General features: G+C 35.9%; 1 protein-coding gene across 8 annotated transcripts in view; it reads right to left on the bottom strand.

Moving 5' to 3' along the window:
* Window positions 1-16027, bottom strand: part of CACNA2D3 (calcium voltage-gated channel auxiliary subunit alpha2delta 3) — a 481484-nt gene that overhangs the window by 92385 nt on the left and 373072 nt on the right. For all 8 annotated transcript variants that reach the window (XR_010652035.2, XM_071813168.1, XM_071813170.1 and 5 more), the window contains one exon: window positions 13130-13204. Coding sequence is in view for 7 of the 8 variants with exons in the window: in XM_071813168.1 (XP_071669269.1) it covers window positions 13130-13204 (75 nt within the window). In the remaining variant the exon portion in view is untranslated. The remainder of the gene's footprint in view (window positions 1-13129; window positions 13205-16027) is intronic.

Genomic DNA, 16027 nt, shown 5'->3' with positions numbered 1-16027 from the left:
TCACTGCTACACTGTAAATCGCACATTTAAAGCAAACATTCTAGTTACAAATTGATTTGGCACTGAGATGTTTATAATGTAGGAAATTCTGCCCTCTGCTGAACATTCAATATCAGAGAGCCTACTAGTGGAAGAACCAAAACTGCACAGTGGAAGAGAAAAAAAAGTACTTAGGAAGAACTGTAAATAAAGAATCTAACTGGTTAAGAAAAATTATGAGCATATATTTCAAAAACAATTAAATCTGTGAGAGGACCAGCATAATGTGAAATCTGGTCTTTTCTCTTTTATGATGTGTATAAGTGGGAGAGAAAACCACAAGTCTTTCTATGAAATACGACAGGAGACATTGGGAAACTGTGAAAAATCCCCAAATTGCTTTTGTGATTCCCCAACGATAGCATCACAGAAGGACAGGAAATATACCTGTAAGGCACTTGATTCTCCTCCCTCAGGGCAGGACCAACTATACCATAAACCAAACCTGTCAGTGCTTGAGACAGTCAATTCATCACTGGGGCCAGTGCTACAGGAGCTTTCACTCACATTCTGCAGATTACAGAGAGACGAGAGAGGCCAAAGAAAAATCTTGCTCTCTGAGTATTAAGTTTATTCCCATCCTGACTTTTTCCTCTCTAAATTTAAAGATTCACTTGCGAATCCCACAGTTGCTTTTGTAGACCACAGTATTTAAAAATATGCATGAAAAAAACTTCCCAAAGAACAGCAAATTTTAAAAAATATTGACTACTGAATCATAATCACAAAGAGATTTTGAGATATTAGTAGCATGGTAAAGTTCCTTCTAGCACAGGTTTCACTGAGCCTCCTTAATTTTTTCTCATAATAACTTGCACACTCCCAATTATTTTTACAGATTATTCTTTTGGGAAACTATGTGGGAAAAAAAAAATCCTGAAACAATTCTCATTCTTCTTTTGAATAATCAAAAATCCTAGCAACTCTGTTGGTGTAAGTCTTATACTAAGTTCTGAGAATTCACGCAGATGCAATTGAAGAGGACTTTCATGTGCTTTTCTCTTCCCTCTGCTAGAAGCCACCATTCTTGTAACAACAAGGTTTTCTACATCTGTGCTAATGCTATTTCACAGATGAGTAGAGAGATGTAAAGAATTTCTGCTTTCAGCACATGCTTATACACTAGACTCTGAATTCAAGCAGCTCAGTGCTGTGATTCATTCTTCCTATGTGACAGCTCTGATAGCCAAGGAGACAACTATACCCACATACCGAAGTACAAAATTTGCAGCCAATATAGGTAAATCTCACAATAATAAAATATTAGAGGATGACATTCAGTTCATTAGCAGTGCTTGATTTTTGTAGTTTTCTGTGTTTTGCAAGTCTTTCATTATGGCTGCAGCTATATCAATATTATCTTTAATTTTTACAAGGAGTAACTATGTCTAGTCTTTGTGGCTTCACCAATTAACCAGGAAAATCTTTGATCTGATTTATTTACTCCAGTATAGAAATGGTTACAATCAAGCTCTGAAACACTGAGAGCTCAGAAGTGTTACACAGAAGTTAGCTGGGATCATTTGAGTAGAGCAAACAACTCCTGTACTGCTTCCAATGTTTAATTGCATCCTTATTCACAGATGTTGAAGAGCTTCTGGGCTATACTACATTTTCAAACACATGTGCAAAGCCTTACTTATGACAATAGGAGTTGATCTGCTATATCTGACAGCAGAAGTATGCTTGAAACACAAAGCAAAACATTTGCACCATATTGATTTGGGGGGTTGTATTTATTTTAATAATATAAATTGCACACCTTTCACTCAAAGAGCAAAACCAAAATCAAATGAAGAACTGTATGAAACATTTAAAGTTCTTCAGCAAAGCCAAAATTGGAAGCATTCATACCTCAAAATTTTAAATAAGCAAAAACAAAGTCAAAATACCAATGCTCAAGCAAGGGTTAGGCTCTGTAAACACTCTAAGGATCTGAAAGTTCTTAAACACATTTAGGAAAGGAACTAGTGAAGTATTGAGATGCCTAAACCCTTGTTCAGCTCTTACACTTTAGGCACTACTGCTTAATTGCCTACATAGGAAGCCAGTAAGTGAAGAACAGGTTTATGTTACAGTTCAGAAAAAGAAGGCAGAGAAAACAAAACCCAACACCCAGAAAGGACAAGATATCAAAAAATAGCACATCTGTGTAACTTTGCTTACAAATCTAATCTTCATTAAGTTATTACCTTATTCCCAGTAATAAATTTACATATCTTTGTGCTTATGCAACTAGGGCCTAAAACATAAACACAAGTCAATCAAATTTAAAATACTTTGTAACACTACTGCTCAATTGGCAATTCTTCTCTGACTTCTTGCTAGTTTTACTGCTTAACTAATTTCTTAGTAAAACTTATTCAGGGACACTGAAGTAATTCACCAGCTTTTTTAAATGGCACTCATCTATACCTTTTTGTCTGGTAGTAAAATTACTCTAACTTTTTATCTCTAAGGCTCATGGATGAAGTAAAAAACGTTGATTGAAGGCTGAAGCCAAACCCATCTGCAAGATTACTGTAAAGCACTGAAACAAATTATTAAGGGACGCACTGGGAAAGACAGAAACTAGGCACTCTACCAAATAACACTGATTTTAGTGCATGAGGAGAAGAACTAGATTTAAACTGTGTGCTGTTAATTTTCTTTGGCCAGTATAAAAGTATGGTGATATTATATTGTAGTTAATCCCGGGGAGGAAGACACTGAAAAATTTTAAATACCTAAACTAGAATACAAGAATCTTCTAGTCGGCTCAAACTACATGATAGATCCAATATATTTTTGTTTGTGGAAAGAATATAGGAAATTATTTTGTTTGGTTTCAGAATGAGCTTTATCTTACTCAGTATCTTTTATTTCTTTTATTTGAGGTTTGGCCAAACACTTTTAGCGCTGGATGATTCAAACAACATGTGATGTGTACTGTTTAAAGACAGAATCACATTTTTTCACCACCCCGTATAGAACAATTTACATGTGCCATTATTAACATGCTTTTTGTTTTTTCGTTTTTTTTTTTTTTTTTTTGAACACAAGAAGTCCCAAACCATCTGCATTGAATATGACCTGCCACATGTTTATAAAGTCAGAGTGTAGCAATCTGATCATGGAGAGAGCAAGCTACGTCTTAACAGCTGCAAGCCGTGGGTCTAAGGTGATTGGAATTTCTCAGACATTTTCCATCTGGGTAATGGGGAGGTAGGAGAGAGTAAGTTGCTGTGATAGCAGCCTTGGAACTGTCAATAGATTTTAGCAAGCTTGCTTAGCCACACTTGTGGAATCATCTGTGTGAAATTATTATAGCAGGAAAATATCCACTAAACTACAATAAAAGCTAGAGAGGTAAAATAACTTCAAAGGAAAGATCTTCCTCTCCAAACTGTTATCCTATGTACAAAAGTAAGGAATCAAAATCCAAAACAACTCTTTAAATTTTAAAATGCAGCATCAATTGATTAGGTTTCATGTTTTTGGATTAGTACTTCAAAACTAGGATAATTTATTAATCTAAACAGGACTTGCCAATGATCTCAATTTTTTTGTTTAAAGGAGACAAACTTGAACATATGCAAATATGTTTTGTTGAGCTTAAACACACAATACAATTGCATGTAAAACTGCAATTTATATTAAGCCACCCTGTAAAGGTATTCTTGTGTACAGCGTTTGATAGGAAAAGTTGAATGAAGAAATATCAGAGGAAAAACATCATTAAGTAAAATTACATGCTTCTCCATATAGTTTTAAATAAACACACACAGATTGAATACACTGGCACTACTGTACTTCCCTGGTCTAGGCAGTTATTCAGCTCCTTCCCTTGTCTAAGATGCTGGACACTAATGTTACCTCTTAGTTACTGTCTAGTATAGCTCTGATTGACATAATGCAAAGACTGCAGCTGTTTGAATGGAAACTGCACTGAACTTGACTTTACTTGGTCAATACGACCAAGACCTCTACCAGCTGTCCACCCTCACAGAAGCTGCTACCAAGTCACACCATTCCTTATCGACACGACCGTGCAAAGGGAAAGCTCAGTTTACACCAACTTAGGAGAATCCTCTGTTTCTGTCACCAGTCATTCAAATGTCTCTTCTTCGCACAGAATAAGGCAGGAGTATATTGCTGCTTCCTTTCCTGGCTCCAAGGCAGGGTACGTCCCTGAGTGAGGCACTTCTCCCAAAAGAGCCCTGTGGCTGCTCTGCTGTGTAAAGGTGCATGGAAAGGACAGGGATGAGGGTGCTTCATCTCTACTTCTCAGCAAGGATTGTAATAGTTCCAAATTCTTTTAACTATGGATTAAGTCCTTCAACATTAGCCTATTAAGAATCATAAAATGCTTAAACACTATGGGACAAAGACAAGATAATGGAAAATACAGCGGAAGGTTGTGAGAAGACAGAGGAAGAGATCACTTCAATAGACTGATTCATACTCTGACATTAAAAAAAAAAAAAAAAAAAAAAAAGAAAAATAGTCATGAAAAATTCCCTTCACTGCTTCACCTGTTTATATAACATCACCTGCAGTGACTGAGCTTTCATTCACCATGTGCTACATTGCTGCAAAACATTCTGCCTGGGCATACATGTGAAGCTGCATTCTATCCCAATGTAAATCACTACTGCTTGGCTTTTAAGCTCATTATTTCATTTGGATTTTTTTTTCTGCTCACATGATTCTGTTTTGTCTTTTCTGATACTTTTGTTTATTGATCTGCATCTAGTTTGAAGCTGCAAATGGTATATTATTGATCTGCATTTAATCTTGAATTTGTAGAACACTCCTAGATGTCCAGTCAAAACCAAAGTTGCTTTCCATACGAAACTCTTTGTTTTAATATTTGAAAAGGTAACATCTTGATTTTCTTAAGAAAATAGGACGAACAACTTCCCTTTCCAAAGACAGACTTTAATGACAAGCCTATTGTTTAAGATGTTAATCCAGAAGTTCCTAGGTTTGGGTTGGCAGTAAAATGCAGTTATTTTAGACTGATTTTTCTTGCCAGATGGCAGTGAAAAACTGCCACACTATAAAATTTGCAGAAATATTGCAGAGAAATCTGACAACAGGAGCCATGTAATTTCCCAGGGAAAGAGAATAATGTAATTCTAAGTTTCCATGCAGAGAAAAAGTAGGAACAATAAGATGCACACAGAGGAACCCTCCAGCAAAGTAATAGAAGAAAATCATTTTCATGACATGTGTATTTAAATTACTCACTCTACTTACACTTGTAACATGTTTGAATTACAAATGGTGCAGTAGTTTTTAAAATGATGAAACAAAATATGGGAATGTATAAGGTGAGTAAAAGCAAATACAAAAAACAGCTTTAAGTCACCTACAGGCTGGATAAAGAGCATATTGGCTAAGTTCACATTTTCAGGTGGATTGTAGTTATTAGGAATGTGACATATATGTGATTTAGTCCACTGACAAAAAAAAACAACAGCCCCTCTCTTTAGGATTTTATTTGCATTCTCAGGACCTTATAATTTGGGATTATGTAAAACTGGCAGCTGCTTATAATTATTTGGGGTTTGAGTAGAAATAATTAAAAACATCTGCCTTTATCTTAGTAGTACCAGACTTAAATCTATGAGTTCAGTTATACCTAACTTCAAAGCTGGAAGCAAAGAAGAAAAGAAAGCTTCACATATTGCTAACAAATTTTCAGTGATTCATTTATATGTACAACCAGTTATTCAACAGCCTTCAAACCCTTAATTATCTTTTAAATATATGTAATTTTGCACTTCTAATTAGACAGCAATTTAATGCTCTCACAGGAATTCAGATGGGCTGTCTTTTTTGAAATGTAAACTCCAATAGGAATAATCATTGGCATTCAAGTGATTGAATTCTTCAGTTATTTAAATGAACGTGAGGCATTTACACTGTTCAAATCATTTAAATATTCTGCTGTCAGCTACAGCTGTAGAGTTTTATGGAGTCGCTGAATAAAGCAAGGGTAAGTGTAGGTTATCTTACGTTCCAGGCGGGACTCCCCAGAGAGAAATGAGATTTGCTGCTTATGAAAGGCTAACACTGCTTAAGTGGGGCATTAAAGTTTCCCCTGAGACTCGGATTTCTCTGTTTTTCTGTATTAGGAGAAACAAATTTTCCCAGAATTTACAGCTACAAAAGACTTGATACTGATCTAGCAATCTTTAAATATTCCAGGTCCTTTAGCTTAATATGAAATATCGGGACAGTCAACATTCTAAGTTTAAAATGGTGATTTACTTAGGCAGTAAACCACCAATATATTTTGGTGAGAATATTCTGATATATACAGATGTGTACTTTTCCCTATTAAGACTAATCAAAGTAATTAACTATATGCATCATTTTAAAGAAAGCAATTTATCAACTGAATTGGTTTGCAGTGATATATACATTCATATACAACCATTTGAAAAATCACCATTACTAGCCTCTCAGAGCTTATACTGAGAGTACAAATATATACCTAAGTCTTCTCAGATAGAGGATTTTGATTTAAACTCAGAAATATTACAAAATCCTTAGTCATCACGGATGATATTAGATTAATTCATAAATCATAACACATTCCTAAACTCACATTTATCAAAAAAACAGCAGTCAGAATAAAAGATGCAATCTGATTCCATAACACATGCATTTGTCTTTAAATGTGTATTTTCTTTAATTAAGAAACTTGAGCTTCTTGTTCAAGAACTTTGAGTATTCTACCTAAATGAATGTAATAATTACTGAAAACAAAATCCCCTTTTACTCCCTGAACAAAAATACAAATTCCACTGCCAACTATGAATCAAAAAAGCCACAGACTTCACAAAAATCTAGTCACAATCTTGCTATTATTCATTGAAAACCACACAAATATTAGGATTGAGAGGCAACAGTACAAACCCCCAACACCAGATAAGATTCACAAAGGTGTTGATCCATGACTATGGCAGACCCTCATCTTTCAGTAACATTCTTTAATTTCTCTGTAATCCCACTACAATCTCCCACGATGGCATTTTTCCCCTGGCATCAACGTTTAACAGACTTCACAATGACAGTGACAGTAACAAGCAATCAGCCCACAGGAATACGGTGGTTGTTTTTTAGTGTGTGTAAAAGTATATATTGTTTGTTTATTCCTCTCCCTTTATATTCAGTAATCTCCTTTCTTTGGCAAATTGTAACATCATCATGATATCTTTTGCATTTTAAAATTTAATGGAGTAACACCTGGCACACTACAAGTCCTGATGGGATACTGAAAAGCAAAAAATTATATATGACATAACTGTTGCTGAGAAAAACTTTGTCTTCATGTACACATTTCAAGCATGTGTAAGGAGCCTCAGAAACCAAGTTACTGCCTTGAAAATATCAAAATACACTTTTGAGCTCCCAAACAATTAACTTTTTTCTGAAGAGTAACTTTTGGTTTTAAACTAAATACAGCATTCAAAATTACACCATACAATTCAAAATATTCTCTCATGCAATATAAAACATTGCTCTGTAAAAATATCGACCTTTTGTCAAAATGCAGCATATAGGAGGGCTGTGATATAGCAATAGTACAAAAAAAAAAAAAAAAACAAACTAAAAAATCATTACCATCAGTTATAGTTTCTTGAATTACCACTTGAGTATTTTTTATTGGAAATGCACCCTAAGAAGTATATAACATGTAAAAACACCTAAAACATACTCATACACTATGTGTCGGGTTTTCTAACATAAAGGCTTTGAAATAAAGCAGAAAGATGCTTTATTTAAATTTCAATTCCAGTCGAGAAGTGTCTCTGGGTCCCGTTTTGCAGCGCAGAGTCCCCCGCACGTCCCTCGCCCCCTCGGCGGTGCTGGGGCGCCCCCTCATGGCCGCCACCGCGCAGCGCAGCCACAGGCGGCCCCGCCCGCCCCGCCCGCAGCACCGCCCGCAGCCGCGGGAGCCGGGGGGGCGGCCGGACCGGGCGGCTGCGGGACCCGTGTGGGCAGCGCCGGGGGGTCACGGGCAGGACAGCCGGGCACTGCTGGGAGAAAGGGACCGCACGGCCTGGGGTGGATTGGGTAAGAAAAGGGCAAGTCAAGGAAGGGAGATAAAATCTGTTTCTGTGTATGTGAAACATTTGGGTAATTGACACTCAATCCTTTAATTGTCAAGGCCTCGCACAAGATCTCTTCTTATTCGCCAAAAGGAATTTCCAAGGGATTCCTTATTCCCTGATTATCGTGATTTATTAAGTTGTTTGTCAAGACTCATGGCTCTAGCAATGTCTTTTAGAGAAGAATGTAACCAAAAGTTCTTTCCCATCCCTCTATGGCAACAGCCACCCATGAAAACTTCCACTTGGAAGTCTGAGGGCTACTTGAGCAACTGCCATAAAACTCTGCAAGTGCCTTCAACCTCAAAAGCACTTTCCTCTTCTCCCCTCAATTCCTCCCAGCAGCTGCCCATGTGCACGCAACCCGTCATACTAACTGAAAGCCAAGTTTATTCAAAAAACAGCAGAAGGAACAAGAGAGGAAATCTCCAAGAAAAATATTTTTAAACATAAACCCAATAGGATAATCAGCACAAAAATGTAGCTAGCATAATGATTAAATATACTGGTCAGCATAAGATAAAAATCTGGTACAACAGGAAGCACTCTTCCTCTGCGACTGTTTGCTATCCTGCCTGTCTGCTCAGCGTCCCATAAGACAATTTCTTGAAAAGCAGTTTGTCAGCTTCAGAACTAACAGATACGGCCACTGGGGTTAGTAACTCAGAAATCTAGTAATATTCTAGCTTTACTTCACCGTAGGAAAATATAACAACAATATAAACCAGTTCGGATGAAGTCAGTAATCGATGTAACTAGAATGTAAACCCTAACCCACATAAATAATTTTAGATATCATCTTTGATGAACTAATTCCAGTCCCTCATGCCTATTTTCACATATTTACTGTCACAAATTTCATGGAATGTTTTGCCACTAGTTACAATGGTATCGGGATTTGGGCTGCAATATTAATCTAAGGGCCCAAGCCAGCAACCACTCTCAAAATCTCCACTGCAGTCCACAGCAGACTCCCTTACACACTCCTGACAGAACCCAGAGGTAACAATTACTCTTCCAAAAAAATGAAATGAACAGACCGTGAATATCTCACAATGAGTTCCCTGTAGTTGACAGCTTATGGGCTACTGCCCAACATTTTTATTTTAGTAAGAAAGACTGTTGTATAGATAATGAAATAGGTGTCTTCAGGATTTACACTGGGGCAAACGATAGTAATAGAAAACCACATTTTGCCTCATTAACACATGCCACCCTCACAGAAACAAGGAAAGAGAATAACACCCATTGTCAGTCTAACTTAAAGCCACCTGGATTTCATTACCTTCTATTTATGAAAATATCTATTCTGTAATTAATAAATACTAATATTTTTGAATGAAATAATTTGCCAGAGAAAAAGGGACAGCACATCAAATGCACATGTTGTCAGGCTCTTGTGATATAGATAGGGAACTTTCAAATATACATTCCTATGACTTGCAAATATAGGCTGTCACATGTACCTGTGATACCTGAATAGACCACATCTGGAATATTGTGTCCAGTTCTGGGCCCCTCAGTTCCAGGAGGACAGGGAACTACTGGAGAGAGTCCAGCGCAGGGCAATAAAGATGATGAAGGGAGTGGAGCATCTCCTGTGTGAGGAAAGGCTGAGGGAGCTGAGGCTCTTTAGCTTGGAGGAGACTGAGGGGTGACCTCATTAATGTTTACAAATATATGAAGAGTGAGTGCCGCGAGGATGGAGCCAGGCTCTTCTCGGTGACAACCAATGATAGGACAAGGGGTAATGGGTTCAAAATGGAACACAAGAGATTCTCACTTAAATTTGAGAAGAAACTTCTCAGTGAGGGTAACAGAACACTGGAACAGGCTGCACAGAGGGGTTGTGGTGTCTCCTACTCTGGAAACATTTAAAACCCACCTGGACGCCTTCCTGTGTAACCTCATCTGAGTGTTCCTGCTCCAGCAGGGGGATTGGACTGGATGATCTTTTGAGGTCTCTTCCAATCCCTAACATTCTGTGATTCTGTGATTTCAAAAGCATTTTTAGAAATCAGGACAAAGTCATTATTTCAGTATTATGAAAACTGGAGAATGACATAAAAATGTTGCATTTATATCCAATTTAGAATTGGACATTAAAAAAAAAATCCCATGGATTTCAATAGATACAGAGATAAGGAAAAATACTGTGAAGGTAGTGGCCAATCATGAACTAGAAACAATTCCCTATCACATTTTCCTTTGCAACAACTAAAAATTTTGAAGACAACCTCTCACCACACTGACATTTCTCACAAATACATGCATATATGTATATGTGTGTGTGTATATATATATGTATAGATAAAGCATGCATTAAAACAGAACAACACATATTTTGTTGTTTTAACCACTGGGGACAATTAACATAACTAGTCTAACATAAATGTTCAAATAGCAAACTGTGGGAGAAGATACAGAATGCTCCAATGGTCCAATTTTAGATCTAGTCAGCTTTCTTGTAAATTTGGTTCTTTTAAAGTAAGTTTTATATTGTGTCTATGATGCAGCTGGATGTGAGATGAAAGCAAAATTACACAAATAGTCACTTGATGTGGATGAGCTAGCTGAGGTAAAAAGGCAGTGAAGATGCATCACAAGAGACCTGAATGTGCATTAAAAATCTTAGTATATAATCCAGGTGCCTTAAAGAGGTTTTGTACAGCCCCTAATTGCTGCCTTTTCTCTGCTATGGCTACCATGTATAGCTCAGTAGGCAATTTCAGGCAGAAAAGGAAAGAAAATGGAAGAATGGATGACAAATACGAGGTCAGAAAAATACAGAGAACATGACAACAAAATGCTGAAATGCAGAAAAATAGTAGAACTAAAACATTAAAGCAAGACTGAAAATATTGGTTGCTTACTGTGATGAGAATAGTCAATGAGATGACAATCACATATTACTGCACAGAGTAAGAAATATAATATAAATCCTACTTCTAATGAAATTTAAAAATAAAATTAAAAATAAAAACTCTGCATAAAATGGTTACAACATGGAAAATCATTACTGTAAGTCAAACAGATTGGCAAAAATTAATATGTTAGTCTGAATAACAGAAATATCCACTCTAATAAGTCTTAATGTTAAAATATCCGAGTCCAATGTTTATGAGCAGAAGCCTATCTGAAACTCTTAAAAGTTATACTGATTGCTGTGAGATTGTCCACATCCTCTTACTTAGTTTCTGCACCTTCCTCAGGAACAATCTCATGTTGGAAATGTTGGTGATGGGATTCTGGACCATATGGGTTCAGCTCAGGTGAATCTCTCTTATAAATCCTACAGTTAAATACTTGAGAAGTATGTACTGCCTCACAGAGACAAAACACATTTTGACTGAGAGGTGACATGCTAAGGTATTGATTTAGAGTTTTCTGTCTTCCCTAAGAGAAAACTGCTTCTACTGAGGCTGGAAGTTTTTCATTCCCTAACATTTATATATTTGGGTAGCAGAGATCCTACTTCCCAGAAAACAAGAAGACAGAATTATGAGAAATCATCTGTGGGGAATGTAGAGGTGAAAAAAAAAAGTCACTGGAGCACGTTAATTTAACTGACTAGAGCCTGAGCTGTCTATACCTGGATATATCAGCTCTAGTGTCTCACCACTGGAATGAAGGGGAAAAAACAAACAAACACACACCCACCACCACAACAATGGATTAATTTGCAAGAGTTGTTTCTGAGAATTATTTTGCTTATTTGTCAATAATTTACCAAACTCTCTACAGGTATTTTCTTCCTTTCCACAGTTGTTAGAAATTCTACAATCCAGAAACATGGGTGATATTTTTAGAATAAAAATTTCCTTAAACCATTTATTTTAAAATTCCTTCCGAGATGCTACGATGTCTGCTTTGCCATTAGAAGGTCTGTTCATTTTTGCAATGAAGTTACCGAGAAAATGTTCAGTTCTGTTGAACTTTTCATAAGCTCTACTCCAGTAAAAAACAAATGTGAAATAATAAATGCAAATATGAATGTTAAGTGCATAATTCCTAGCCCAGATCTTAGAAAGACAAATTCTTTAGCTGAATGAAAACATAAGATATGCTAATGACTTAATAAATCATACTTTTCAGTAATTTTAATTGTACGTTAAATTATCCATCCAATTTATATTTGTTTTCTACTAAAATATTGTTGAAATTGGACATTACTATGACATCCATGTGTATACAGCAGTGGAATCATTAATACTGATGCTTTGCAAAGACTTGATAGTGATGGAACACTTGCAAGTGCTGTTCCTAGACAGGGGTAAAATCAAGAATGTACCAGTTCTCTAGGGTGTTAAGTTGATAAACATTTGCATAACAGGCACTTTTATTATTCTCTCTGTGATTAATGCAAACAAGATGATAAGGGAAACTAAAGGTAAAATTTACAGCTATTTCTCTTTTAATAAAAAAATCCCTTTATGCCTCTGTTTTGCTTAAGAATTTGCTTTATTGAAATTTCCACACATATATTAAATTAGCTTTAACACTTTAACATGACAAATAGAGGTTATTACATAGCAACAGAGCATTCCAGCATTCCATTTCAATGTAGAATGAACATAATTATAGCAATTTTTGCCTTTGCCATTTTGCAGTAATGGAGTCTTGTATTTTTTTTCGGTAACAATTTGTCTATTTATTTTCCTTGATTTTTTTTCATGCTAACCTCTGTCTCCAGAGATAAATGTACCAAGACTTATAATGTATTATAAATCGAAATAAAGCAGCTGCTCTGATGTATTTATTTTGTTTTACCAAATATTACATTATTCACAGTAAAAAAAAAACACACACACAAAATGCCACAAACCAACCAACCAACCCACCACAAAAAAAAACAAAAAACAAACAAACAAACAAACAAAAAAACCAAAACAAAAACAAAACAAACCAACAACAAAAAAACACCACACCACCACTAATGCAACATGTATAGCTAAATAAAATTGATCAGTAAATAGTATTCTTACCAAAGGCCTAAGTTCTGGATGAGTCAGAATATATCCATTGTTGGTAATAGCAAAAGCATATCCATGAATACCTAACTGTAAGAGTAAATGAGAAAGAAATACTAATGAGTATGGTCCCCAGTAAATTCTTACACAAAAATTGAGGCAAGAATTTAGTCATCCAGGGCTAAAAGCTGGCACTTATAACCCTTATCCACATTGTATTTCATTATAACATTTGCAAAGCTCTGATCCTTGACATTTTGTGAAAATGAGAACCTGTCACTGTGATGAATTCAGCATATAGCACAATTTTTAAATGTCACACACATTTTGCTATCTAGGGCACTTATTTCTATGTGCTTTAAAGTGAATTAGATATACACATATACATGAGACACTGTAGCATGTGGCAAACACCATAGCATGTGCCATGCAAAGGGATACTGGAATTTAGTAAATTCACGTATTCCCAGCAGTGGCTGGGCTCAGCTTACTTCAGTTGTTCAAGTGATGTTGTCAAAGAATCAATTAAATCAATGGAACTGAATGCACAGTTCTAGTGAGCAAGCAGTGGCTTGTCATACATTTACATACCAGTCTTAAAGGTATTTTCCTTTTCTGTTAATTCAAGTTCTGGAGGCACAGACAGCAGCATATTTCTACTAAAGAAACTCTTGTAGATTACGTATTTGTACCAAATGGAACTATGGGAGATTACCTGAGAGCAATGAAATGATTTATGAGGCCTAATGGTATATGTAATCAAATTTGGCATTGTACTTATTTAAATAACAATAGTACTCTTTTAGCAATATGCCTATTACAGTTGATTGCATCCACTGAATGCAATAAATGTACCTTCAAGTCCTTCATGTGGTCATTCAAACAGCCCTTAGCATAAACATGCTGCTATAGTAGAATCTTCCTGCAACTTCAGTATGTAACTTTTCCCATGCAAAGAGTATATATCTCACTATAGTTTCTCACCCATTATTTTTAAATTCTGAAGTAACACAATGTAACGTCCCATGTATCTTTATTTAAACATCTTGATGCACAGAGATATTAAAAACAACAAAAACCAAACCAAACAAACAAAAAAAACCCAACAAACAACCCAAACAAAAACAAACACGCACCAACCAACAAAACCACCAGACCCCAGAACTATCTTTCTCTTGTATTTGCTTTATGTTTCTCACTTTTAATGTTTTTTTTTTTTTTTTTAATTTTACTTCAGTACAGTCTTAAATGTTTTGGTAAAGTCGGTCCTTAAGGAATTTGTCTGGCATAAAGCAACACGAGCGAGGTTAACAAGTCAGAATAATTTCTAAGATGCATATAGGACAGCAAGTCTGTTGGCTTCTGTAATTTTCTGGAAATATAAACCAGTGTATGGTATTATGGCAAGGTCATTGAGAAAACATACCAGGTAGATTTATACCATGTTTGTGAATGATTGTATATGGTGAACTGTATCTGTCATATAGAAGATTGTTTCATAAATTAGTAGTTTTCCTAAAGCAATAAACTTCAGTGAAAGTAATAGAAGGTGATACGTTCTTGGCATCTCTTCATAAAAGAGGGATAACCAAAATAATAACAGTGGACATATTTTCCCTATTATACTATGACAAGTGAACTAGCTGTTGGCTAAATATCAGATCTCAAGTATAATTGTCTGTGTTGATAACTGCAGAATGACATTCAAGCAATGAAAGTCAGGTAAGGAAACAAATGTGGGTGGTATACTTCACAAGAAAATAATACTTGCCTGTTTGAAGTATACCCGGATTCCAAGGGTAGTATTTTACTACATGTTGTGCAACATGTAAAACTGCATACTCTCTGCACTTAAAATGCTTTGGTATGAGAGATACTACCACTTACAGCACTATTACCATTTTAAACCTTGAACTCTGTCTCTAAGTGACAGATTCAGAAATGAAAAGAATTTTTTCTAACCGCTACAAAATGCCACATGAAAACTAAATATTACTAAATCCAACCCTACCTTATTCACGAGAAACTGCCACTGACATCTTGGTAAGTTTAGTCTAGATAATGACAGCTGAAAATAGCTCATTGTTATTATTCATCTTCCCCAGCATAAAATCCATCTCATCCAAGCTGAGAGAATTCCAGGTCAGCAGAATTCTATTTCTAACCAATCATTTTATATCCCTGTGTGAATTTTATTTCACATGCTACCTTTACAGGAATGAGTCCCTGGGGTGATTAAGCTCTTGCAATTGCATGGTCTTTTTACTGTTCAGAAATGTTTACGGTATGTGAGACTGGAAGTTATAACTCAAGTGATTTCACTAACCTAAATGTATTGCATTATATTGGTGACTCCTGTAATAATCCTCTCTTGCATTGCATCCTGCAATATAGAATGTATCTTCAAATAAAAAGTCTAATATTCAGAAAGAGGATCACATGTTACTTCCACAGAAAACTAAGTCTTAAAAAATATAGTACCATATGACAGAACCAGAAATTTCAATTTTCCTGCCTCTCTTCTCGTTTTCTAAATAACACTAACTCTGCTGCAATAGCTGTTATTCAGGCCCCACACTCTCTCTAGTTTCTTGTATTCAGACTATGTCCAGATCTTACAGATTACTTCTGAATAGTATTGCTGTGATATGGTCTTTTCTATCCAGCCATGCACAGCCAGGTTTTCATTTCTGCAGTTACTACAGCATTGTTTTTCCTTCTCATTATGAATGAAATTTGTTCTACCCATAGCTCCCTAGAAGGCTGCTCCAAAGATTGTTTCCATCGCTCCAAATTTTCCAAAGGAGCAAAGTTTGCTCCTTTCTCTTCCACTAATTCTGTATTTCTGCATACAGAGAAATATAATATAATCTGTGTTTAAATAACTTTGGTGGTTAGTATGCTGAGACTGTT

Source organism: Patagioenas fasciata, chromosome 10, assembly GCF_037038585.1.
Source record: "Patagioenas fasciata isolate bPatFas1 chromosome 10, bPatFas1.hap1, whole genome shotgun sequence".
In the NCBI taxonomy this organism is placed as follows: domain Eukaryota; kingdom Metazoa; phylum Chordata; class Aves; order Columbiformes; family Columbidae; genus Patagioenas; species Patagioenas fasciata.
This window is presented reverse-complemented; position numbering and strand designations above follow the sequence as displayed.